At 38.6% G+C, this 24,904-nt stretch overlaps 1 protein-coding gene across 2 annotated transcripts in view; it reads left to right on the top strand.

Annotated features, from left to right (window-relative positions):
• LOC148063838 (adenylate cyclase type 1-like) overlaps positions 1 to 24,904 on the top strand; it is a 54,976-nt gene that overhangs the window by 8,879 nt on the left and 21,193 nt on the right. For both annotated transcript variants that reach the window (XR_015713547.1, XM_087811289.1), the window contains exons 2-4: positions 2,413 to 2,562; positions 2,698 to 2,816; positions 11,311 to 11,422. Coding sequence is in view for 1 of the 2 variants with exons in the window: in XM_087811289.1 (XP_087667415.1) it covers positions 2,413 to 2,562; positions 2,698 to 2,816; positions 11,311 to 11,422 (381 nt within the window). In the remaining variant the exon portion in view is untranslated. The remainder of the gene's footprint in view (positions 1 to 2,412; positions 2,563 to 2,697; positions 2,817 to 11,310; positions 11,423 to 24,904) is intronic.

The raw sequence follows: 24,904 nt of genomic DNA, 5'->3' as shown, positions 1-24,904 counted from the left end.
GTCGCGGATGCCTCCCTGATTGAAAATAACCACAAGACCCCTCAAAGAACCGTACGCAAAACTCTGAGTCGTAAAGACGTACCTCAGTGATACCCCACCTCAGAGGTGTCTGAACAACCTGACTAATCTTTTCCAAGAATTAGAGAGAAATTGGAGCTGCTTGACATTTCCCGAAAGGTTTCCGCTGACACACTTTCTATCGCGATTTTAAAGTCACTTCTGGGTTATTGCCCTGCAGATGTTCATCAACCTTTACTCAACTGTACTTAACTCACGTCTGAGACATCGTCTGCAACACGGTGTTGTGTGCCAACATCACCCCGCTGACAAGATTAGATTCATTTCATTCTCAGCTCCATCTTTTTTTTGCCACAGCACTTTTCTTTTTGGTATATTTTTTGGTATATCATTCGAATAAATACATAGATATGCACTGGCCTCGGTCGTTCATCTTGACCTGGAGACAACACAAGGGTTAAAAATAGATATAGATCAAGAATAACAAGTGTCTAAACCACCAGGGGTTGGCAATTAAATTTCCTCAGGGGCCGCATTATTACCTGTGAGAGTTAACAGGTGTGGCCAGGCTAATAGAAAGAAAGAAGAAAGCCTAAAAAAGATAAAGCAAATAAGTTACATTTATATTACAATACAATTGATTTTGATACAATACATTTGTGGAAAAATGACTGAATTAAAGAACAGGGGGAAGTGCCTAAAAAACAAATATTGAATACAAAAAAGTACATTTTGAGTTACATACCCGACCCTGATCATACTTTGACCTCTTGAGGGCCACATAAATATAGGCAAAGGGCCATATGTGGCCCCCGGGCCTCACTTCGCCCATGTCTAATCAAAACTCACTCATCTATACAATAATTTTCTATGCAGTTGATACAGAACTCTGCAGCGAGAATTCTGACCCGCTCTAGTAGAAGAACTCACATTTCTCTGATCCTTAAATCCCTTCACTGGCTGCCAGTTTCTTTCAGGATCAACTTTAAAATTCTGGTTCTTACTTTCAGATCTATTCATGGTCAGGCTCCTCCTTACATCACTGATCTGATCCAGCCTTACACCCCAGCTCGGGCTCTGAGGTCTGTGGATCAGAATCTAGTGATGGTTCCTGAACATGCTTCAGGACCAGACGAGAGAAATCAATAGTTTGATTTATGTGTGCAAAAAGTGTGTGCCGGAAAAAAGCATTAATGCATATTGTCGACATACACATTGCCAATAAAGTTGTAGTTGAATTTAGAAACAAATATTCTGAGATCCTATCGAAAATTGGCTGAGACTTATGACAAATGTGCGGCGGAAAATGGAAGCGTACGAATAATTATATCTCGGGATAACAGCTCGGTGCGCGGTCTAGATCGACGACCTTGTTTTGTGTTGAAAGTCAGACAAACTTTGCGAGGATGTAAGAAAAATAGAGCAGCTTCCAAGGTTAAAAGCAGCCGGGGCCGTCGTGATGGATGAGGAGGCCTCGCATGCACTGCACTGTTTTAATGTCATTGAACAGACACGAGTGCCAGAGGTGAACAAAAACGACAGTTAAGTTGATAAATGGTGTTTTTAAAGACACATTTAAACGTGTAAAGTGGTCAAAATTATTTTTCTTATATACCGTATATTTTGGTTTGTATGCATGTTAGGATTACGTATATATTTTTAAAATACAAATACATTTAGTTTCTTTTATAACCCAACAATTACTAGCGATGTACCCCAAGGGTTAGTTTTCAATCTTTTATTTATATTTCAATCACATCTGATTAATTTTTTGGGCTTCAGGAATTCATTAGTTTCTAATTTGTTTGGTTTTAAGTTTCATATTGTGCTTCGAAACAATTGTTGTTCATTCGAAGAAAAAACATCTCATCAGGGTAATGGGTTCTCTTGATATTATATTGGTTAAATAAGGATTTTCAGTGGCTTAAAAACAGGTATATTCAAGAAAAAGTCTATAGTCTAGAATCATGGGTGGGTAATTCAATTTCCTCAGGGGTCACATTAAATACTGTGACTGTAAGGGGCCATCAAGCCAATATAAAGACGGAATTAAGCCTAAAAAAGAGATAAATTAATTTTTTATTGTATTTTTCAATACAATGTTCTTCAAAAAACAAATACTTAAAGAAACGATAAATTAAAAAGAATGCCTCAAAGGCCTTAAAAACCCAATGTTTTGGCGGTAATATGCGTTGAAATTAATAATACGAAAAAACAACTACATTTTTAGTTAGATATAAGATGCTGGTCTTATTAGCCGATGGTACTTTGACCTCTTGAGAGCCGCGTAAATATTGTCAAAGGGCCGGATATAACGTATAAAAGAAATAACCCAAATAAACCAAATCAATACTATAAATAATAAAAAAAACATCTATTTTTGTCTTCTTGCAGTTGGTCGCCAACACGGTTCTGTTTACCAGTGTCAACCTGTCTGGGCTGTTTGTGCGCATCCTGACAGAGCGAGCCCAGAGGAAAGCCTTCTTACAGGCTCGCAACTGCATCGAGGAGCGTCTCCGCATGGAGGACGAGAATGAAAAACAGGTACATAGTGTGTCTGGGTTTGTTCACTGGCATGAGTCGACACATCTGCAGGATTTTTGCTTCTCCAAATAAGTGCTTTTATATCTGAAAACATATTTTATTTGACCTGATATTTGCTTTCTTTCCATCATCCAGGAGCGTCTCCTAATGAGCCTGTTACCCAGGAATGTAGCCATGGAGATGAAAGAGGATTTCCTGAAGCCACCCGAGCGAATCTTCCACAAAATCTACATCCAGCGACATGACAACGTCAGGTACGATCATCAAATAAACCTGGATGTCAGTTTGAATCACAGGCTTCCTGGTTTGAGCGAAGCCTCTTCAAAAAAAAAAAAAAAAACGCTGATTTTACAACTTCTCCTGGGCAGGAGCTCAGATATTCGAACTGACACGGACTCACTTGGTTAATGGCATGATTCGGGGGAATTAAATAAAGACATGGGAGAACATGTCCTGTGGATAGAAAAAAACGGAAGCATCCGCGATGTTCTGTGATATCACCCGGAAATGTTTTCGGAGCAATGAACCCTGCGGCTGCATGAGCAACAGAAGCTGAACAAGCAGGTCGGTGTATTAGTGGAACAGGAAGTGATGGGAATATTAAGGTCAGAAACTGAGCCTCATAATTGTTCTGAGCTTAAGAAGGGAAATAATAGAGTAAGGCATTTAGCTCAGCTCTCTTTGTAGAACAGAGTGACTTATACATAGGGCTGTATCGATACACTCGTCTCATTATACTCACGATTTAGCTTCTAATAGAGGAGCAAGCATTTTTGTGGGCGAGGTTATTGAAATACTTAAATCGGACCTGATCAAAACATGGCCAGGGGGCCACATGCGGTCACATCTTACTTAAGTTATGTTTTTCTTAAACAAGCAACACATTTTTTTCTTGACCTTTTGGTGATTTTTTTTGTCCTAAAATGACTTGAACGTGTTAAGTTTTCTTTAATTGTATTAACAAAGGGTTGTCTATCAGCAAACACTTAGCGATACAATACATATGACAACAATACGATATATTGTGATATATTTGTAGTACTGTCGAGTACTTGACTCTGGTGTTGCAGAATTTACAGACCACATGACTCTTGACGAAGTCGTAACTGCTTTCTTTTTTTTTTAAACCAAAATATGTCCAAACAGCAGCTTTTAAAAGCTGCTTGAGTCGACTGTATCCTCTCGTACACAGTCATCGCAGGATTTCATTGCTCCTTTAGCTGCGGAGGATGTAACGACTGCTGCCATCTAGCGGCTGGTAGTTAAATTGGAACTCAAAAATGAATATATCTTGTGAATATTTTAAGGGTCAATTGTAAATAAAAACAGAATTATTTTATTTGATACACACTTTATTGTTTTTTATTATAATTGGAGTTAAGAAATTGAGTTTAATATACTACAAAATATTTTTTAATATCGTGCCCTGAACCTACGATACGCAAACTGCCTCGATCTTCTGATTCTCCAGTTTCCGATAGAACTAAATTGATCGAGGACAGACTTTGCATGAAAGATTCTGCTGCTAAAAAAGCCACAATCTCATGACCGTCAACATTCTAGAATATAAGGCATCATTCATCAAGTACAGCTTTATAGCCAAACAGAAAAATACTACAATTTCCTGAAATGCTCAAGAAGTAAAACATATTAAGTGAATAAAAGAAAGGAAATAGGCTATAAAAGTGGATGTCGCTTTATATATTATGAAGCATATGCCAAGTTTTTGGGGCCCCCAGCTATAGGCTAATGGTGTTTGGGGGTCCTGGCATGGTGATGTTTGGAGATAGGATAGAGAAGTACAAAATAGTGTCCACTTATGCTTAAGAAAGTACTTCCTGTTTTTGCTCTAGTTAAAATAGTGTATACAAACTAAATTGTGTACATTGACAGGTTTATGAGCTTGAGTATCGCTGGACCTTGTACGGGAAGTATATCGGACCCTTGTTGACAACAAAGAACTTCGACCCCTAAATGAGTCCATGAAGGATCCCTCGGTCTTGAAGGCTTTAATCTGGAAATGCTTCCTGCAAACATTTCCAAAGTAAATGAGGAGAAATGCACAGATTCTCTCCTTTTTTAAAAATATTTCTACGTTGCTCTGGTTCTAACATCAGGGAAGTGCGAGAGAGAGTTGGCTTCGCCTCCAGGATTTAGTTGCCACGGGGGGATTAAATGCAAGAGAGACTAAACTCTCGTTGCATAATCCAGAATATGTTTGTCCGCCGGTCGTGAAACATGGTCAGTGTCGATCTGCTGATTAGGTTTTGAGCTTTGACCTCCTGGGTGGAGGCGCGACGCCCGCCGAGAGTGGACCGGATCGGATGTGGACATGATTTATGTGATTCGGTCGGACGGTAATTAGAAAGTAAACAGCGTGGAGCGCAATCTACTCTGCATTTACTTCATTATGTTCGGAGACTGTGGACCAGTGTTTGATCTGATTACGATCCAGTCGCAGGCAGGATTGATGCGGTCTGTAATTTCAAGTGAGACGTAGCACTGAAGTAGCCAATTGTTTTTAAATGGTTGCTATCCATTTAAATCTAGTGGAAAGCCTTAGTATTGACAACATGTTTGGGTAAATTTAAATTGGTAGTCCTGAGCTGTTTCAAAGAAATGTATTTTTCTTTGTGTATTCAACAACATCAAATTAGCCAAGCTTTGCTAGTCAAGTGGTTACACACACGTGATGTTAAAATTCTGTAGTTTTTTTCATTCAACAATTACGATAAGTGAAAGAAACTTAACCTCATTGTTATATCTGCTAGGTTAGCTAGTCGCTATCGATGCTAGCTGAAGTCATCCTGAGGTTACGTTTGTCAGAACACGATCTGAGCATGTGTTCATCGAGAAAGCTAATCAATTGCTTTGAAATGTAATTAAGTTGGTTGTATTGCATTTAAAAAAAACAACTTTCTAGACAAACTGTACAGCGTGAGTAATAATGACAGCAGATTTTTGTTGTGTACTAATAACATTTACCGAACCATAACGTTACAGGTTGCTAAAGATAATTGTGCCGAAGTCACATGTCTTACATAACATGAATGTCTCCAAACAAATATACAGAAGACATGGCACTGGGTTTGTAAATTATCCCCAGTGAACTCTACTTAAGGGAAATGAAACAATGGATTATTTAAGACTAGGAAAGTATACCATACTGTAAAGCAGGGGCCCCTGACCTTGTTTGTATCACGGACCAGTTAAATGTCAGAATTGTATTCAAGAACCGATGTTCAGATAGAAAAAATAAAAAAAATAGAAAGTGCATGAAAATACATTTTACCATAAAACTGAAACAGCAAGATGTTTGTGTATTTGCATCAATGTATGATTGATTGTATGCTGACGATGGTGTTCTTTATGTGCGTGTCTCCTAACTTTCAGAGACTTTGTGCCAATGTGTGAGTTTGTAGAAGTTTGGTTTCTAGAGTTTGTGTTTTTCTCATTTTTCACTGGTCAAGAGTTACATGCTAATGTTATTTACGAGAAAATCTGGTGTTTTCAACCAATAAAACACATCATTTATTGTGATGGCCCGGTAACAAATGTCTCACAGACTGGTATCGGGGGTCACTTGGGGACCACTGCTTTAAAGAACATTGGTCTCTTGATTGCCCCGTCACTTAGAAAAGTGTAAAAGTATGCACATGAATCAACACGTTTATTGCATTTAAACATCTCTTCCTTCACAAGAAGTTGGAGCTTTTGCTTCACTTGTCTCTGTGTGTTGGTGTTTTTAAAGAGCAGAAAAGTTCTGGCAGTTGTGTGTTTTGCTCTTAGTAAAATAATAATAATTGTGGTTCTGATTCTATTCACAAATTCAGACTTTTTGTTACAGTATTTGTTGGAGCATACCTAGGAGAATCCCAGAGAATCTCTTACTTTATTGACTTGTTGTCAGTGCACTCACTGCCCACGTACCGTGTAACAGTTAACCCTTGTACTGGCAGCGTTTCTTCTGCTACCGAACTTAGAAACCGAACCGTCTTCCACAGCTGGTAACAAGCGTCCTCCATAATTGAGGGAATAACACTCCTGTCGTACGTGTTTGTGTGGAGGAAGTGATGGAGAGGTGTGAGGCTTTTCTACTTCATATCCAGCAAGTCTTTCTATTTTCAGTCCAAATCTACAAGCTCTCATGGGTTACAAGGGAAGTGGGTCAGACGCTTTCAAGGCATTCCGACACTCTGATAGAAAATAGTGCAGGAAAAAAACATGTTGTTTGGTTCTGAGATACAAGATTGGTTAAACACTTTTGTGTCGTTTTTTTTTTCTTCTGACTAATGCAATTGGATTAGTTCGAGTGATCACGTTATGCGAAAGTATGACAAGTGGGAGGAGCTTATCCACAGTTTTCCCCAACCCCCTGGTCCTGGTCCTGGTGAGGCCTTTGTTACGGGGTGGTACAGAAAAGGGAAAACAATTAGTATTTTTGATTATCACTGTCCAAAGATGGTAAAATTAGCTTGTAGCTTTTTACCCATCAAGCCGCTAGTTTCAATCAGGTTTATTTATTTTTTAAATAACCCGTTCACTAGTGAAAAATGAGTGAAGCAAAAACTGTATACGATTTAATTTTACTGTATTTATCTGAATGTCAGTCCGTGAATATAATCCTGACACATTACTGGTCTGTCGTGCATAAAATGTTAGGGACCCCCGCTGTATACGACCAAAAAAAAAAAAGGTGTTTTGAACTATAGTCTTTGCTAAAAAAGGCAGAAATGAGTTATCATTTGTTTCTGGTTAGAACAATCTGGTAATTTTACCTTAGGATCTAATTGTCCTTGCTGTTGTCATGTGGTCATTTTGACTTGATTTCGGTAAAACTTATATAATCTGAAAAATGCCTACGAGGTAGGGAAGGTAATCTTGCAGAAAGTTTGGAGTTCAATTTTGACTTCTAGAGTTCATCCACCTTTTTTTTAGACTCTCCCCTGAGCCACATCTCCAGTGCTGACAGCAAAGGGGTTGAGACCAAAGGAGAGACTTATTGCCATCAAATGATTCTTATGAGTGGGTTTGTTGTTGCAGTTTTTATCAGTACTGTACGATATGTTCTCATGATTAAAAAATATTTTCAATTTTATTAAGCTATTGTTAAATTGGTGGCGACTGGTAAAATAATTATTAAAAAAAAAACATCATAATACCTCAATAAATAAAGCACTACTTTAATCTAGGGATATATGTGGCAACAAGATCAGATAAGTATTCCCGACGTCTGGACCGGTCATGCTGCACCGAGGCATCATAAAGCATCTGCTGACCCGTGGCATGACCTGTTAATACAGTGATCCGGGTTACCAAAGAGCTCGCTATAGGAAGAGTACACGAGCTGCACAGTGCTATGAAAGAGTGTTCAAAACAGCTTAGTTTTTGTTTATCCTTTTCTGTATTAGTCAAAGTAAGATGCATTTCACAAAATATATAATGTTATTTAGCATTACTTAATAAAAAATGCATGGTTCTTAACACTAGAAGTCCCAAAGGGCAGCCAGTCGGCTGGAAACCACCTCATGTTTGTTAAGTAAATGATGCAATCATTGTGGCACCAAAGGAGGGGACATGCTGAGAGGGAGTGGGCCCAAGAGAGCTAATAGCAAGGTAGCCTGGCAAGGTAAATCAGGGGTGAGGGGGGAGTCATGGGCCAGTGCAGGCTGGAACACAGGGAGTAAAAAAAATAATAAAGACAGGTCAGTTACAAAATTGAAATAAGAAAACAATACAGTCAAAGAATGTGTAGACAAAGACGAAAATAAATGTTATGTCTAAATATTAGAGAAAACCATAATATTATTATTAAAATTGATAAAATTGCACAACGGCTTAAGACGGGTCAGATGTTGCTCTCCGTAGACTAAAGCGAACTCTTTAAAATCCACATTTTATTTAAGCCCTTTAAGAAGCAACTGGGTGCTGTATTAAAACATGACATAAGTAGATGACTGCATGTAAACCCCGGCGCTCACGTTGAACATAAACCAGTATCAAGCTTCTTTTACATCATGATGTTAAAAAAAAAGAGGAATCTATGGATAAATAGTTGTTTTAACATTTGTATTGTGCGACCAAATTAAAGGCAGCAAGCGGATCCTTTTTTTTGTTTGCGGAACACTTCAGAATCTACTGAGCCAGAAACGGAGTTTATGAGATTAAATAACCGGGCATGTGTTGCGTGGGACGATCATTCAAAATCGATTTGGGATTCATCCAGATCTTTGCTCTATTATTGGACAAGTCTCTAAACACATTAAGGCTTATTTGACTGCATGCCTGCTGCCGTCGGGTGTTTTCGTTTTTTTTTTTTTTTTTCCTTTTGCTCACTGATCCGAAATACTCGATTGCGTCAGTCGGGTCCTTGTCAGAGTGGCTTTGAAGGAGAAAAAGTGAAAAGTGTTTACCATAAATATTGCTTTGCAAACATTTGTCAGCCACAGATGGTTTCCAGTTCCTGCAGAAATGGATTCTGCCATAGTGACATCTGAGGGTGGGGGGGCGGGGGGGCAGTGTGACATTTAGAAGGTCTGGGCTCTGTCATGTCCGCAAAAAAAAAAAGAAAAGATTCTTCCCACATGAAGAAAACGACAAGCAATTGTTTTGGGACGGATGACTCATATTTTTCACCCTCCATTGTCGCACGAGGCTGGGGGGCAATCGTGAACTGTGGGTAGTTGTTGAGCAACACATATACTTAACATTCTTTATTACATGTTTGTATTCATCTTAATAGTATTAGTAGTTTCCTCTCAGAACATTAACAAACATATTTTTAATTATTAAAGTATTCTGAAGACATTGCTATAGTCTGGACAAAAAAAACCTTCAAATTAAAAAATGACATATCTAGGTTTTTAAAATAATGTGATGATCTGTATACATTTTTTTAATTTTAAGTGAAAAATTAGCAAATGATCTTCTGGTGTAAGGGTATGAAAGTTACAACAATGTAATATTATACTCTTAAATACAGTTATAATATTACTTTTTGTGTGTGTTATTGTACTAACCTCAGGAAATTGTAGACTATTCCTCTTTCGGATGATTTTTACCACTTTATTTCCACCAATGTCTCGCCTAAATTCACATTACTTTTAATTTTTCTTTCATTTTGTGGCAGATTTTTTCTTCTTCCCCTAAATAATAATAATAATAAATATATATCTATATATACATGTACATTCTTTTGTTAATAAATCACATTTAAATTGTCTTTTCATCGTCATTTCGAAAATTGTGTTCAAATTAAATGTATTTAAATGAAGTTATATGAATTTTATAAGTTTAGAGACACCATTCCTTTCCCAAAAAAAAAACTTGGTAAGGGGGGCGTAGCACCGTGAAGTATAACCCCTGAGCTTTCTAAATTATAACTTTAGGTTCTACTTCATAGCGCTGCGCCCTCTAACTGAGCTTCCCTATTAGTTAACACTAAAAGTGAAGGCCGACGGGATTAACCAATAGGGGAGCTCAGTTAGAGGGCGGAGCGCTATGAAGTAGAACCTAAAGTTATAATTTAGATAACTCAGGGTTTCTACTTCATAGCGTTACGCCCTCTAACTGAGCTTCCTTATTGGGTAACACTAAAGACAAAGGCCGACGGGATTAACCAATAGGGGAGCTCGGTTAGAGGGCGTAGCACTATGAAGTAGAACCTGAAGTAATCATTTAGATAACTCAAGAGTTCTACTTCATATTGTTACGCCCTCTAACCAAGCTTCCCTATTGATTAACACTTAATGCGAAAGATGATGGGATTAACCAATAGGGGAGCTCGGTTAGAGGGCGCAGCACTATGAAGTAGAACCTGAAGTAATCATTTAGATAACTCAAGAGTTCTACTTCATATTGTTACGCCCTCTAACCAAGCTTCCCTATTGATTAACACTTAATGCGAAAGATGATGGGATTAACCAATAGGGGAGCTCGGTTAGAGGGCGCAGCACTATGAAGTAGAACCTGAAGTAATCATTTAGATAACTCAAGAGTTCTACTTCATATTGTTACGCCCTCTAACCAAGCTTCCCTATTGATTAACACTTAATGCGAAAGATGATGGGATTAACCAATAGGGAAGCTCGGTTAGAGGGCGTAGCACTGTGAAGTAGAACCTGAAGTAATCATTTAGATAACTCAAGGGTTCTACTTCATATTGTTACGCCCTCTAACCGAGCTTCCCTATTGGTTAACACTTAAGGTGCTTTAGATAAGTCAAGCAATTTTTTTTTTGAACGTAGTTCATTTAATAGTATTTTCAGTCCATTTGAAAAAGAAAAAAAATATATTTTTTTCCCACTTTAATGTCATTTGTAACTTCATATTAATTCAATTGTGAAATGAGTCCGGCCTTTTCGTTTAAACCTCAGTCGAACACTGGATCGTTGCATTCCATCCCAGAATCCTCCCCTTGCTAACAGGACACGTCTCTACCGAGATCCCAGAGAGGACGCTTCTATTTTGAGTGTCTCTCTGCTCGACTGCACCGTCTCATCCAGCGACTCTTCCTTCCCTCCGTGTTAATTCATTTCCGAGGCTCCAGGTTACCCGTTTAAACATTTGATTAGTCGGCTGTAAACACACCCCGCGACAACAAACGGTGTTGTTTGATTCATATTCCGGGGAGACTAATCTGATCTGGCTCTCAATAATCCTGTTTTTTCTTTGATAGAGTAGAAACGTGCGGCTATAAATAACCCAAAGACTTATTTTTTCCCTTCATGTCGTCTGCTTCTGTTGCAGCATCCTCTTTGCAGATATCGTGGGTTTCACCAGCCTGGCCTCGCAGTGTACGGCGCAGGAGCTGGTTAAACTCCTGAATGAGCTCTTTGGGAAGTTTGATGAGCTGGCCACGGTGAGTCTGTCCTTTTTTTTTTTCTTTTTTTCTACACTTCAATCTCAAAGCATGGTTGTACGTCTCAAATTATTCCTTCATTTTCCCGGAAACCTTCCTTTCGAGCGTGGCCTTTTTGCAGACGTGCCGCTCACATATCAGCTTAGCATGACGCCACAGTGTGCACTGGAAGCCCATATGATGCTTAATATGATTATCCAGAGCTTCATTTGAGGAAGAGTCGACAGCCCTCTCTAATCTAGCGCAGATTTACTCCGGGTTAAATCATTCCTCTTCTCTCTCTGGCTGTTTGAATCGGGAAAGAATGAAGTTGCACAATCTCTGTGGGTTTTTTGCACGTAGGAAAGATTTCAGCCCTCCCATCTGTCAATATTTCACCTCATCCGAGTTCAGCGCTGAAAATCCGCTCAAGTTTTTTCCGCTGTGAATTTGACCGTTAATCTTGTCGCTTGGAAATGTGCTGTTGTTCTCATCGCTGATGTTACGAAACTTTTGTCCGACATAGTTCGACTTTGTTCGCTTTTTCCTCGCCTGTTTCAAAGTTTTGAGAAACTGAAATGATTATAATTCATAAAATATTATACAGGGGCAACGATACAATATATCCCGATACTGTAGTAACAAGGGTATATGTGTAGTATTGTCGAGTACTTGACTCTGGTGTTGCATAATTTACAAACCACATATTTTTGACAAATGTATTTTTTCTTTTCAAATCAGTTCACTTTTAGTCTTGGTTCTTTTATGGTTTATATTTCAATAAAGTGTTTTATTTACAATTAACATACAAATATTCAGTGTTTTTTCATTTTTGTGTTGCAATTAAACTACCGGCTGCCAGATGGCAGCAGTCATGTCCTCCGCAGCTAAAGGAAAAATGAAGTCCTGCGAGTTCTGGGTGATGACTGAGGACAAGAGGATACAGTTGACTCTGACTGAAGCGGTTGTTTGTAAATATTTTAGTTTGAAAACAAGTGAAAGCAGTAATGACTTCGTCAAGAGTCGCGTGGTCTGTAAATACTGCGACACCAGAGTCAAGTACTCGACAATACTACACATATATCCTTGTTACTACAGTATCGCAATATATCATATCGTTGCCCCTGTTTCGTGATACGTATCGCGAGATTCATGACAGTACAAAACATTATCTCTAACAGATTAAAATATCCTTAGAATGTAATGAACTAGCTGTTCAAGTGGAAAAGAGTAGAATAACACGCAACTCAGTCTCAGAGTTACAACACTTAATTTTTAATTATAATTATTACAACACTAAAAATGTAAAATAATAACAATAATAATATCATTTTATTTAAAAGCTTTCAAGGGACAGTATTGCAATACATCTCTATGTCATATTGTTTCTGTATCATGGTACGTTTAGTATCACCAGACTCTTGCCAACACATGTGTGTGTGTAGTATATGTATATGTATGTATATATATATATATATATATACACACACATGACATTTGCTATCAAAACAGACCTCCTTAAATTCAATCTCCAGCATTCCTACAAAACAGAGTTCATTCTTGTCAACACTTCAAATCTGGGCACTCGAGTGACGTTTCAAAGGCAGTTAATCCAACTGTTGTGGTGCCCCCCAGGCTCCCTGAAGACCCCCCTCCCGCAGCCTTATCTACATGTAATCTGGACTCTATTGCTTACACCAGGCACATGCTTCCATCAAATCCACTAATCCACAAGATTACGACTAAACCTTTTTTTTTTTTTTTTTAAACTTTCATAGAAGGTTTTTCCTGGCCTTACTGGGAGTTCTATTTTTATCTCTTGTCCATCCAACACTAACAATTCTTATTATACTCAACAAAAATGATATTGATTGGATTAATCAATAGAGCTGAATAGAAATCCATCTCACATGGGGAAAAATCTGTAAACTAGGGAAAATGATGTCACAGCACGATCTGAAGCTTATAATCCATGCGTTTGTTTCTTCTTGTTTAGACTATTCGTTTATTTTGGTGTTTAAACAAGAAGGATCTGTCTCGCCTGCAGTTAATACAAAACTCTGCAGCGAGAATTCTGACCCGCTCACGTGCACCTACAACACACCTGTTAATTGTTAAAGACAATTCATGATAAGTCTTATTTATTTTCATGTCTTAACAAGAAGGATGTGTCTCGCCTGCAGTTCATACAAAACTCTGCAGCGAGAATTCTGACCCGCTCTAGGCTGCCAGTTTCTTTCAGGATCGATTTGAAAATTTCTGGTGATTAATTTCAGATCTATTCATGGTCAGACTCCTCCTTACATCACTGATCTGATCCAGACTTACACCCCAGCTCGGGCTCTGAGGTCTGTGAATCAGTATCCACTGATGGTACCATGCACATGGTTCAGGACCAAAGGAGAGAAATCCTTCCAGACTGTTGCTCCTAAGCTTTGGAACGATCTCCCTTCGCACTTGATGGATCTACTGACTCCTTCAAGAAACATCTTAAGACCTTTTTATTTGTGCTTTTCCCTGATTTTCTGGGACTCCTGTGATTAACTTATGTGTATTTAATTTTAAGCATCTATTTTATTGGGTATTGTATAGATTGTTCAAGCGCTTTGTGACCCTGGTCTAAAGAAAAGCGCTCTACAAATAACCATTACTTACTTACTTACTTACACCCATGGTCCCAGTTCGTGGTCTAGCAATGACCGACTCGGCTCCGGTCTGGTTGGATGAGGTGATTCAGAGCCACGGTCACCGTCGGCATCATTTTTTTGTTCCATACGACGAGAGGGCGATGCCACATGGTCGGCGGACATGGTCTCCTAATACCATTCCAGCACCGTCCCCACACCACCTGTCCACTCCACCGACCAGTCAAGCTGCATGGGACTCGGTCCAGGAACACAGTGTTCTCCTGGAGTGGCGTGCAAGAGAAAAAAACCAAGACTCCTCTGCTCGGCTCTTCTCTCAAGTCTCTGTCAAAAAGCCTCGCAGCAAAAATTTTTCCAGCATAAATTCAGACGAGGATGAACCAGGGGTTTATCTCAGACCTTCCACTTGTTACTCTCTCACCTATTTATCCTCGGGGATGTTTCTAAACGCCGGCTCTGACATTAACCGTACATGAATCACGTCGTGAACTTCAACTCGCAAAACACTCTTTGATGGAACTTCGTCCACATAAACAAAGCGCGGCTAAGAGTGTTTAAACGACGGCATCAAAAATGTAAACGTCGCGGCACATTTCATGTTTGTTGAGGCTGACTTCAGGCTGCTTACGAACCGCTATGATTTACCGCAAAGCAAGTGGATCGAGTTCGTTCCAATAATTTCAGACAGTCTTAAGTAAATTAAATATGCGATTAATTACGATCAACACATTTTAAATAAATAACTTTTTCTTTTTCAAGGTTCGAAAATCAGTATCTTTGTGTACGTTTGTAACTGTATCCTCTCGTTCCCAGTAATCGCCAGGATCTGTGGAGGATGTAATGACTGCTGATATCTAGAGGCGGGAAGTTTAAAATACATATGCCATGAATATTTGCGTGAATATGTTGGTAAAAATAAATAAATAAATAAATTAATCGGTTTAAAACAAAAACAGCATTATTTTATTTAAACCACACTTTAATACAAACCTTAAAGTGATGATATGATTAGATCGTGATCTTATGATTAGATAGATGATTTAAAAAACACAAGAAAAATTATACAGTTCTGTTTATTTTTACTACTATATCGTGGCAAAATAAATTATGTTTTTTTACGACATATATGATTTTTTATTAATATATATATATACTGTATATATATATATATATTGCTGGCTATATATATAAAAATTGCTGGCTATTGGTAAAAAACAATTTCCCAAAGGAGACCTCCTGAGGGATCAATAAAGTTTTACCTTACCTTACCTTACCTTACCTTATATATATATTTTAATCACTTTTATTTTACCATCTTAGATAATTATACAGAGGGAGTCTTAAATAAATGTAATTCATAATTAATTGCGATTAATTAATTTCAAGTTCCAATTTTTTAATTGCATAAATACAATTTTAAATATCTGACTTTGCTGTTTCTCTTTGAAAGCTTTGTTTATGTGGACGAAGTTCTATCAAAGAGTGTTTTTGTTGTAAAAATCTGCATTTATTTGTGTATGTTTCCTTTACTGCAACTGTATCCTCTCGTCCTCAGTTATGGCTAGAATCTCATGAGATTTCATTGTTTTTAGCTCTGGAGGATGTAGTTGCTGCTGCCATGTAGAGGCCGGAAGTTTAATTGTAACACAAACATGATTATATACTGTAAATATTTTCATGTTGATTTTTTATTTTTTTATTATTATTGTGTTACTTTATTTAAACCAACAATTGGGACTTAAAAAAAAGAATATAAATGATTAGAAAGTCATCTGTTAAAGTCTAAACAATCAAGTACTTTATGGAGCCACTTTCTTCTATTATTATGCATTTTGTTCTGCCACAATAATGAATTTTAAAACAAAAACAAATACGTTGATGTGAGTTTAAAAATATATATTAATACATTAAAGATATCATTAAAAAATAAACATTCCATGAGGATTAATAAAAGAAAAAGTAGTACTACATACCACTGCTATAAGTAAACTTATGTAATCATATATTTATGTTTTGACGTGCATAAATCTGGTTACATAATCTATAATTTAAAGGTTTTTAATAGTCTACAAAACATAAACGCCTCTAATACATCAATACTAATAATTAATCCTACTGTTGCACTAGATGATTGAAAAAAAAAGAGAATAAACATTGAAAATCCAATTAGTTCAATACATCAAGAAATGCTCCGTGATATTATTAACTCGGAGAAAGAGGAGCCGAGTTTACAGGAAGCCCACTCGCACCGAACAGAATTTGATGTTTTATTCCCACCACCCACGTGAACACAAGCTGGGAGTAATTATAACTCTTCAGCGCCAGCTCCAGAATCTGCTGACTACCACTGAGCCTGGAGACAAGAGCTGCGAACGTCTCCGGGAAGCTCTGATTCGTCATCACTTTGATACGTCGGAAGAAAAATGAAGCAAATTGGAGATTAAACCGAGAGTCTGAATGTGCCCAGAAATTAAACTCGTTGTGATTCGACTAATGGGGGAAAAAGAGGTTCAGAAGACATTTGGTGTAAGTTAATTGTTTAATTTAAGTTTATGTTTTCATTAGCCTGATTGAACTGACGTGGCCTTAAATCTTACTCCGGCTCCTACTGACTACCTAGTGATCATATCTTCAAACTAGTAAGACATACCTCTGCCAAGAAGCTATTTAAATACTAGCAGTCTGTTCATGGCAAAAATGTAATATGATACCAGGCTGCTCATGAAGAAAAAACAATTAATTTACTTTCTGTTGTATTGATTATTACTTTTTTTCACTTTGAAAAAGTCTGGATCTTATAGAAAGCAACACTAGACTATGACTCTGGACAAGTGGAAACTTTTCTTTTGGGTATTTAAAAAAAAATAACCATGTATTCTAGAAAAGAAACTGTAGAATTAGAACTCTATATTGGTCTGTCATGTTGCCCCTTAGCAAAAATGAGTATATTCTAGTGTACTATGAGTATATTGTACTTATTTTATACTAAAATTGAAATAGTATACTTGAAGTTTGCTTTTGAAATCCTTTAGCAAAGATGAATTTATTGAAGTGCGCCATGAGTATACTTGTTTTATACTGAAAGTAAGGTGGTATAATTGAAATGTACTTATATTTCTTAGAAAAAACAAGTTTATTGAATTGTACTATCAGTATTCTTATATTATACTAAAATTGAAATATTATACTTTAAATTTACTTTTGACATCCGTTTATAAAGATGAGTTTATTCAAGTGCGCTATGAGTATACTTATTTTATACTGAAATAAGGTAGTATAGTTAGTATACTTTTCTAAACTGAACTAAAGACTCTGGGTTAATATCTACTACACTAGATATGAATATAGTTGAAAGTATACTTCTGTAAAATGTATCAAATTAGTTAACTCTTTGTTCTCAAGTACAAATACTAAATTATAAAATAAACTTGTATAATACCAACATGTTCATGGACTCCTGCTATACACTAATCAAACCCAGGCCTTAAGGGGGTGAAAAGGGGCTAACGTTAGCTTAGCAACAGTTGCTTAAACTCTTCTGGAAACACACAAATACTGTTTAAGGGGGAAAAAAAGATTTGAAAAGATGACATTTGTGTCCAGACTTCCTTGACCATCCCTTTCAAACCGAGAGTCGGTGATTAATTCACATTTGTTGTCACGCTCTATAACATGAAAACGACCCGTGTGTGTGTGTGTGTTTGTGCCGTTTCCATGGCAGAGTTTCACAGAGCGTCTTTTTTTTCTTTTCTTTTTTTTTTTGTGTGAGTGTCTCTTTTCTCTCCTCTCACAAACACCTCTCTCTGTATCACAGCTTTCAGACTCCTCCGCTCCTTGTTTCTCAGCTTCTTTTTGATTGACACGCAGCAGCCTACTTCTTCTCAACTGTGTCTTTCATGCCCCGTGGTTTTTTTTTCTCCTGCACTCTCTTCCCGTCTCGTGTTTCCATTTTTAGGACGACTCAATGAAATATCGCTTCACCGTCTCCAATGTTTCCAATGTTTGTGAAGCTCACATGCACCTGTAACACACCTGTTAATTGTTAAAGACAATTCAACATAACTCTTATTTATTTTCATGTCTTAACAAGAAGGATTTGTCTCGTCTGCAGTTAATACAAAACTCTGCAGCGAGAATTCTGACCCGCTCTAGTAGAAGAACTCACATTTCTCTGATCCTTAAAACTCTTCACTGGCTTCCAGTTTCTTTCAGGATCAACTTTAAAATTCTGGTTCCTACTTTTAGATCTATTCGTGGTCAGGCTCCTCCTTACGTCACTGATATGATCCAGCCTTACACCCCAGCTCGGGCTCTGAGGTCTGTGGATCATAATCTACTGATGGTTTCATCTGAAGACGTTTTTATTTGTTCAGGCTTTTCCTTGATTTTCTGGAACTCCTGTTGTGTTATCAGTTTCACGGCCTAATGACGAATGTCCTTTTTTTTGGGGGGATTTTTCCGTCTTTCTTTTTGCTTGACGGCCCCTAATGTGGCCCTTGAATAATTATAATTAGCCACCCCTGACCTAGAAGCTTCGTTGACACCTCAACCCATGTTTGTTTATTATTTAATATGACGTTTTTTTCTTTTTACGAGTTAAATCAAGTGTGAATACGTTTGCAGAGTAGTTAAGTACGGCGCTGAGGACTTTAATCCGACACTGTTGTGGATGCTGACTTTTTATGAGTTATTGTTGATAGAAGGATTGTCGCCGACACGGTGCCGGCTGCACTGCCAGACATCCAGGTTCTCACTGTAAACACGGCTGTTTACTTTAGACGTCTGTGCACTGGGAGCTGTGGGATGAAGCTCGGCCCAATCCAAACAAATTTGGCTTTTGTCAACAGAGGACTGTTTCAGGACATTTAAATTTAGCAACACAATGAAGACTGTTTTTCTTTCCAATCGAGCGTCATATTCTCGAGTTACAAAAGTAATAATTGCTGTTAGCATTTACTTTTTGATGACTTCAGTCACGTTATGTTTTGCAGTCGACTTGTACCTCGGCCGAGACCAGGAACAAGCTGACTAAGACCAGTGCTGTGTCTCAAATCACATACTTCTCTTAGTGCACTGGTGGTTAGTATGCATCAGGATAGTGTACGTACTAACTAGTACGTACATTTTCAACAGATAGTATGTCTCAAATCAAACACTGCTGCTACACACTAACCGGAAATGACGCGACAGCTTCTTCTTCTACTACTATTTAACCATGATTGCAACCAGCTGTAGGAACACTAACGACACCCGCTGGCAGCACGTTTTGTTTGGATCAAGAAAAGAAATATTCGGTTTTGTGGGCGTTTTAGTGCGACAATTAAGCGTGCGTGGCGCACTACACTTCGCATACTAAGAATTGAGACACACTTATGCACTAAAAATACTAAGTTTGAGTACACAAGTATGCGATTTGAGACACAGCTCAAGAGTGAGAGTTGGTAGTGTGCAAGCGGAAATGTTAAGCAGACATAGAGATAGTAATTGGCTTGTTTAATAATACATCAAGCTAGCAATAGCGTGTCTGCATACCACTTTATTTATAACCGATTTGTTGGCCTGAGACTGCCAAGATCAAGTCCATGGACTTCCTGCAACGAGGACACAAGTACAGCAAGCAGGCACTTGAAAATGATCCAGCTAGCTAATAACCTGTACAAGGGCGATGAATCTTGAGATCAACTGTAGTGGTTTTCTCCAGTAGAGTAGGAGCTTGGACAGAAGCTCTTAAATTTCAAGAGTTTTACTTCATGATTTCTTGGCTCCACCTTAGGGTTAGGTAGGGTGATGCGTTGTACACTGGGTCGACCATGGAGAGACTCAGAGTAAAATTGCTACAGCGGTCTTTAGACACCTTCATGGATGGCAGGTGAGGTTCTTCGTCAAGGTGCAGCCGGGAAAAGGCATGAGGACATCAAGCTTCCTGTGGAGAGTCCAGGCGTCTTTGTTTAGAAGGAAAGCTGTGATCATTCCTGTGTTAAGTGAAATGTGTAATCCTCTTATGCGAGATCAGTTGTGAAGACAGCTAGCCAAGCTAGATTTCACATTACCTTTACACCTTCTGCGGCTCATATAGACAAATTGGTTAGTATTCCCTTGACCACCTAGCAATGTCTCTTAAGATAGAATTCAATGGAGACATATATGGATGAGTTCCAATGAGGCATTGTAGTAAGGTTGGCCACTATCTCTAAGCGAGAGAACAAACAGCCAGTGGAAGATAATCACCCACAATCCTTTTCTTTTGGTCACAGCATGCGACTACCAGTGGGGTGGAAACAGATCCACTGGATCAATAGAGAGCTTGCATTTTATCTCTGGTCCCTGATTCCTGTGAAACTCATCTTTGCATATCACACCATCCAGTCATCTGTTAATCCATGAACTCAAACATGAAGTGTTTGGCACTTGTCCACCATGATTTGAGTTCTACCAAAATATATTTCCCCCTTGCGAAACTTCCAAATCACTTGGTACATATTGAGTAGGGCATCTCGACAATATCTCCTTAAATGAAGAATCTAAATGAGACCACAAAGAAGCCTTCTCCACCTTCTGTCTTCCTCCAAAGCTAATGACCTTAGGTCATTCTCTTGTACCATTCTTAGACCGTGCGTTGAACTCCTAAGTAGGGATGGTATTTAGGTCATATCTCCGCGTAGATTCTCATTCATCCAGGTAATTGTAATCCAGAAGGTTTCAGAGTGAGCCAACTGAACTGTGTTTGTAGGTTTCTGGATGATGTTTTACCTCTTATTAAAGAGGGTTGTTTAATTTATTTTTTGAAGAGTAGGTAAAAACGAACAGGGTAAGAGACAGAAAACTGGGGAGCTTTGGTTGGGGTCCTAGAAAGCCATCAAGGTCCAGTTCAGTTGACTCAATATGTAAACTTGTAGACCCTGCTACTAAGGATGGTACTTTGAATATGGCCCTGTGCCTGGTGCCAAAACTATACATTTGTCCTTTTTTTGGCATTGGTTACCACTGTTTATGTCAAAATGAATGCCATTTTGGAAGTTAGCATCATGACTGCTCCTCAGTGAAGAAGGGTACAGGAAGGCTGTTCCCCAAATTGACGTCAACCTTCGCCTACTAGAGACGAGGGAGCCTTGAGCAACAAAATCTTGTAATGTACCGGCAAAAATCACGTCCACCTCCATCAGTACCGCCTCCACCATCATGCGCTTTAAACTGTGCAATTCATTTTCACACTTTACATCCCTCATAAAATCTGTCTCATGTTATGGCATCTTTAAAAGTGTTATGCATTTGTTTTTGAAAATAAACTTTTTAAATCCCCATTGCTGTGCCATGACCCGCTGCAAGTGTCTTAACAATTAAACGGGCAGTTGTACGTAATCCTCCAATCAGACAATGAGACGGGCAGACAACAGATGCCGGACGCTGTAATCGTCTCTTTTTATGTAAGTTCTGGGATGTGACGTCACTCAATCACAATGACTCGACATGCTATATAACAGTTAAATCTGTGGAAGTAGAGCATTCCTCTCTGTCAACAGCCACCTACAGGTTACGCACCAAAAACAATCCCCAGCATGCATCAGCCCACCAGGTTGAGGTGGGAGGTATAATTATTGATATATTATTCATTTGTGTAGCACATAAATAATTACACCTTATTCAAATCAATACAGAACCAAGCAGGCAACAAAGATATCGACTTATTTGGTCCCTTTTTTTTTGCTGGAAGGTTTGTTGATAGAAGTGTCGTGTTGAAAGAACATTTTTAACACCTGCATTGTTTTTGCTTCAAGCGACATATAATTGATGCGTCCTATAAAGAATGATGATGGTAAACAGTTGAACAGATGATTGTATCACTTAATACTTTATGTTAGCCTTATGAAAAATTAAATATTGAATAAGATTTTCTACCAAACACATCTACAGTTTACATGCATTCATTTAGTTTTGTTTCGCTTTTAGTTTTTTTATTTGTTCTTTTTGAACAATTTCCAATTTGGTTTATTATTTTATTTGAATTAAATTATTATCAAGATGACTTAAAATTCCTTTCATCAGTGGTCACTACTTCCTCCTCCACCTTAAGCTATCCTCTGCATCCTCTCTAGGCCAGCCTATCCTCTGTTTGTCAACCTCCTCCTGTTTCCAGGCATCTCTATAGGATATAGGATCGTACACCCGGTCTCATCATGTCCTGCTATAAAAGACATTGCTGCAGTTTAAGCTAGTTTAGATAGTTATAATAGACCTGTAGATGAGTGTTTAAGAAGATACAACGGTTCCAAAGACAGTGACCCACTTCCTTCCAATAACACCAAATGTACATCTTTAATGTGAAAACATCTTGCGTGATGTCGCATGATCAACACAGGAAGAACATAGAAACTCAACAGAAAGGTCGAAGGTTGACTCCCTCCCGACCTGGAATTGAACCAGCAGCCTTCTTTCTGTGAGGTCATCATATTAACCACTGCACCACCGTGCGCCCTAAATGGACTATCAGCAAGGCTATTTGAAAACATCCACATGCTCTCTTTCGCAGTCCCAGTCTCAAGTGACTGTAGCTGACGGCCTGGAGAAAATGTCATCAGGTGGCATCTCACCATCATTGGGGGTTTTTCGACCCTGAACCACAACACCATGGCAGTGATGGCCAGTCAATACCAATCCTACTCCCTCCTACTCCAGAGCCAACAAGAGGCTCTCTCTGCTTTGGCAAGTCCCACTTTGTCCAGGCTCCTTGCGCTCCAAGCTTCACAGCCCAAGACCTTCTCCCTTCCTCCTCCAGCTGTTGGACCTCAGTTTGGATCATGTCCCTCTTCTGCCTTTGGTCTGCCTTTACCCATTGCTGGAAATTAGTCGATCCCTGTCTCCAAATGCATGGGTTTCCAATGAGGTTTTTAGCTTAAGCAGGATTTCTGCCTGTGCCACCAGCTATTCAGCTGCCTACTTGCGTCCAGATCTTACTACTCTTCTTACTCTAACTTTATCATCGGCAAGGTCTCTGTACATCATCACAACCCTGCACTTGTCCAGCTTAAACTCCTCAACAACAGATGACAGGGGGAGTTGTAACTGGCCAGACATATTTCTATTCCTTCTACTAATGTCATTGCTACTTCGTAGATCGTCAGTAGCCACAAGAGTCTGGGTATCAGGCCGTGCTGGAAGAGCCAAGCCTTGAGCTTGCCTGGTAAGCCTGATCCGTCAATCCTTTCCAGCCATTCCTCAGCTTCCTTTAGGATTCCTGGAAACATTGGATTTGTCGTTGAGGGATGTATCCTACCATTTGCCAAGGCTCTTGATGGGGTTCTTTTTAACTGATGGTATGGCCTCCCCTTGAACAAGTTGATATCCGTCTGCTACTTTGCCATTCCCGAGCACCTTGCTCCTAGACTTTTTTGGTTTGAGCTCCATTCGAGCCCACGTTGCCGAGTGCCTCCAGGATCAATCTTGCTTCTACATGGGTTAACATAATCAAAGTTTACTTAAACTGACCACTGATCATTGCATATGATGTGCCATCCTTTTCCACAACCCTCTCAGTAACGTTGACCTGAACAGCTCCCATAGTGCTTTGCTGCCCAGCATACCATCACCGCTTTCAATTTTTACATTACAACGGAGACTTAAGTAGAATATTGTTGCGACAAAGTGAAAAAATAGAGCAGTGTGTAGAAAGGCATCATGGGAGTTCACCATTTTGTTTGTTTGGGCTAATTTGAGGTTTACATGATGTACAAATAAATCAGTAATTTCAATCAGTGAACAAAGACAAGGAGCTTTGCTGTTCCTGAATGCAGCTTGCTAAAATATATTAAAAAAAAGGCATTAACATGTGCAAAACTAATAATTGTCAAACAGCGAGACTACGGAAGGTTAACAGGAAATTGTTATTTCTTAAACGTTGAATACAGGTCAAACTTGACAAAAAGGTGTCAACAAATGACACCTGTGGTTTATCCTGCCTGCCAGACCCCCCGCCAGCCCTGGGTCACATGACAGTGGTAATCCTGCCAGGATCTGAATCAGCTCCTAACCCCACAGTGAAGATTAGCAAAAGGAAAAATAGACAGTAGGAGACGCTTAGTCAGAAGGGCTTTCCCTGCATCCCGAAGCTCCGAGGCCTTACCAGAGCGCCATCTGTTGCTCAACCACCGTGACCCCAGTTGCCCCCCCCACCGACAACGAACAGGGTCGTCATAGAAAAGTTCTTCAAGGATCAGTCGTCTTCGTCCACAAGTCTTCAAACTTTTAATTGCGTTGAGATTTGTTGAATTAAAATTAAATGGGAAGCGAAGTGGCAGGGGGAATATTAAGTGGTCACTCTGTGGAAGATTAGAATCGAGGCTGGGGGAGATCTTTTCTCCTGAATTATAATGAGGCCATTTTCTTGGTGGGAACCATCTTCTGTGACTCCTTACAAGCAAGAGAGCAAGTATTCTAGTCTGAAGATCCCACTTTATTAGTGAGTGTTTAACAACGTTATGTATCGACAACAACATATACAGTTTATATTTTATTTATATATATAGATATAATATAAAAATCTGTCTAAATGGAGTTAATCTATTGTCGAATAACAGGAATTCTGATTGGTCAAATATTTGTTCTAAACATTGTTAATGTACCAACATCATCAATTTAAACTACGATTTTCTCCTTTTGGCTTTTTATTTGACCTACATTTGCTTCCAATACAATTACATAAAAAAAACTATAAGGCACTTTAAGAGTACATACCTCTGACAAGATGGCTATTGAATTATAATATTGTGATTTCTTTTCTTTTTTTAATTGCCGAAATATTTAGTTCATCTATATGATTCAATAACCTTTTAAGCATTTGAAATACATTAGTGATTATTAACAG

Source organism: Callionymus lyra, chromosome 16 (genome assembly GCF_982586985.1).
Source record: "Callionymus lyra chromosome 16, fCalLyr1.hap1.1, whole genome shotgun sequence".
NCBI classification, from domain to species: Eukaryota; Metazoa; Chordata; class Actinopteri; order Syngnathiformes; family Callionymidae; genus Callionymus; species Callionymus lyra.
This window is presented reverse-complemented; position numbering and strand designations above follow the sequence as displayed.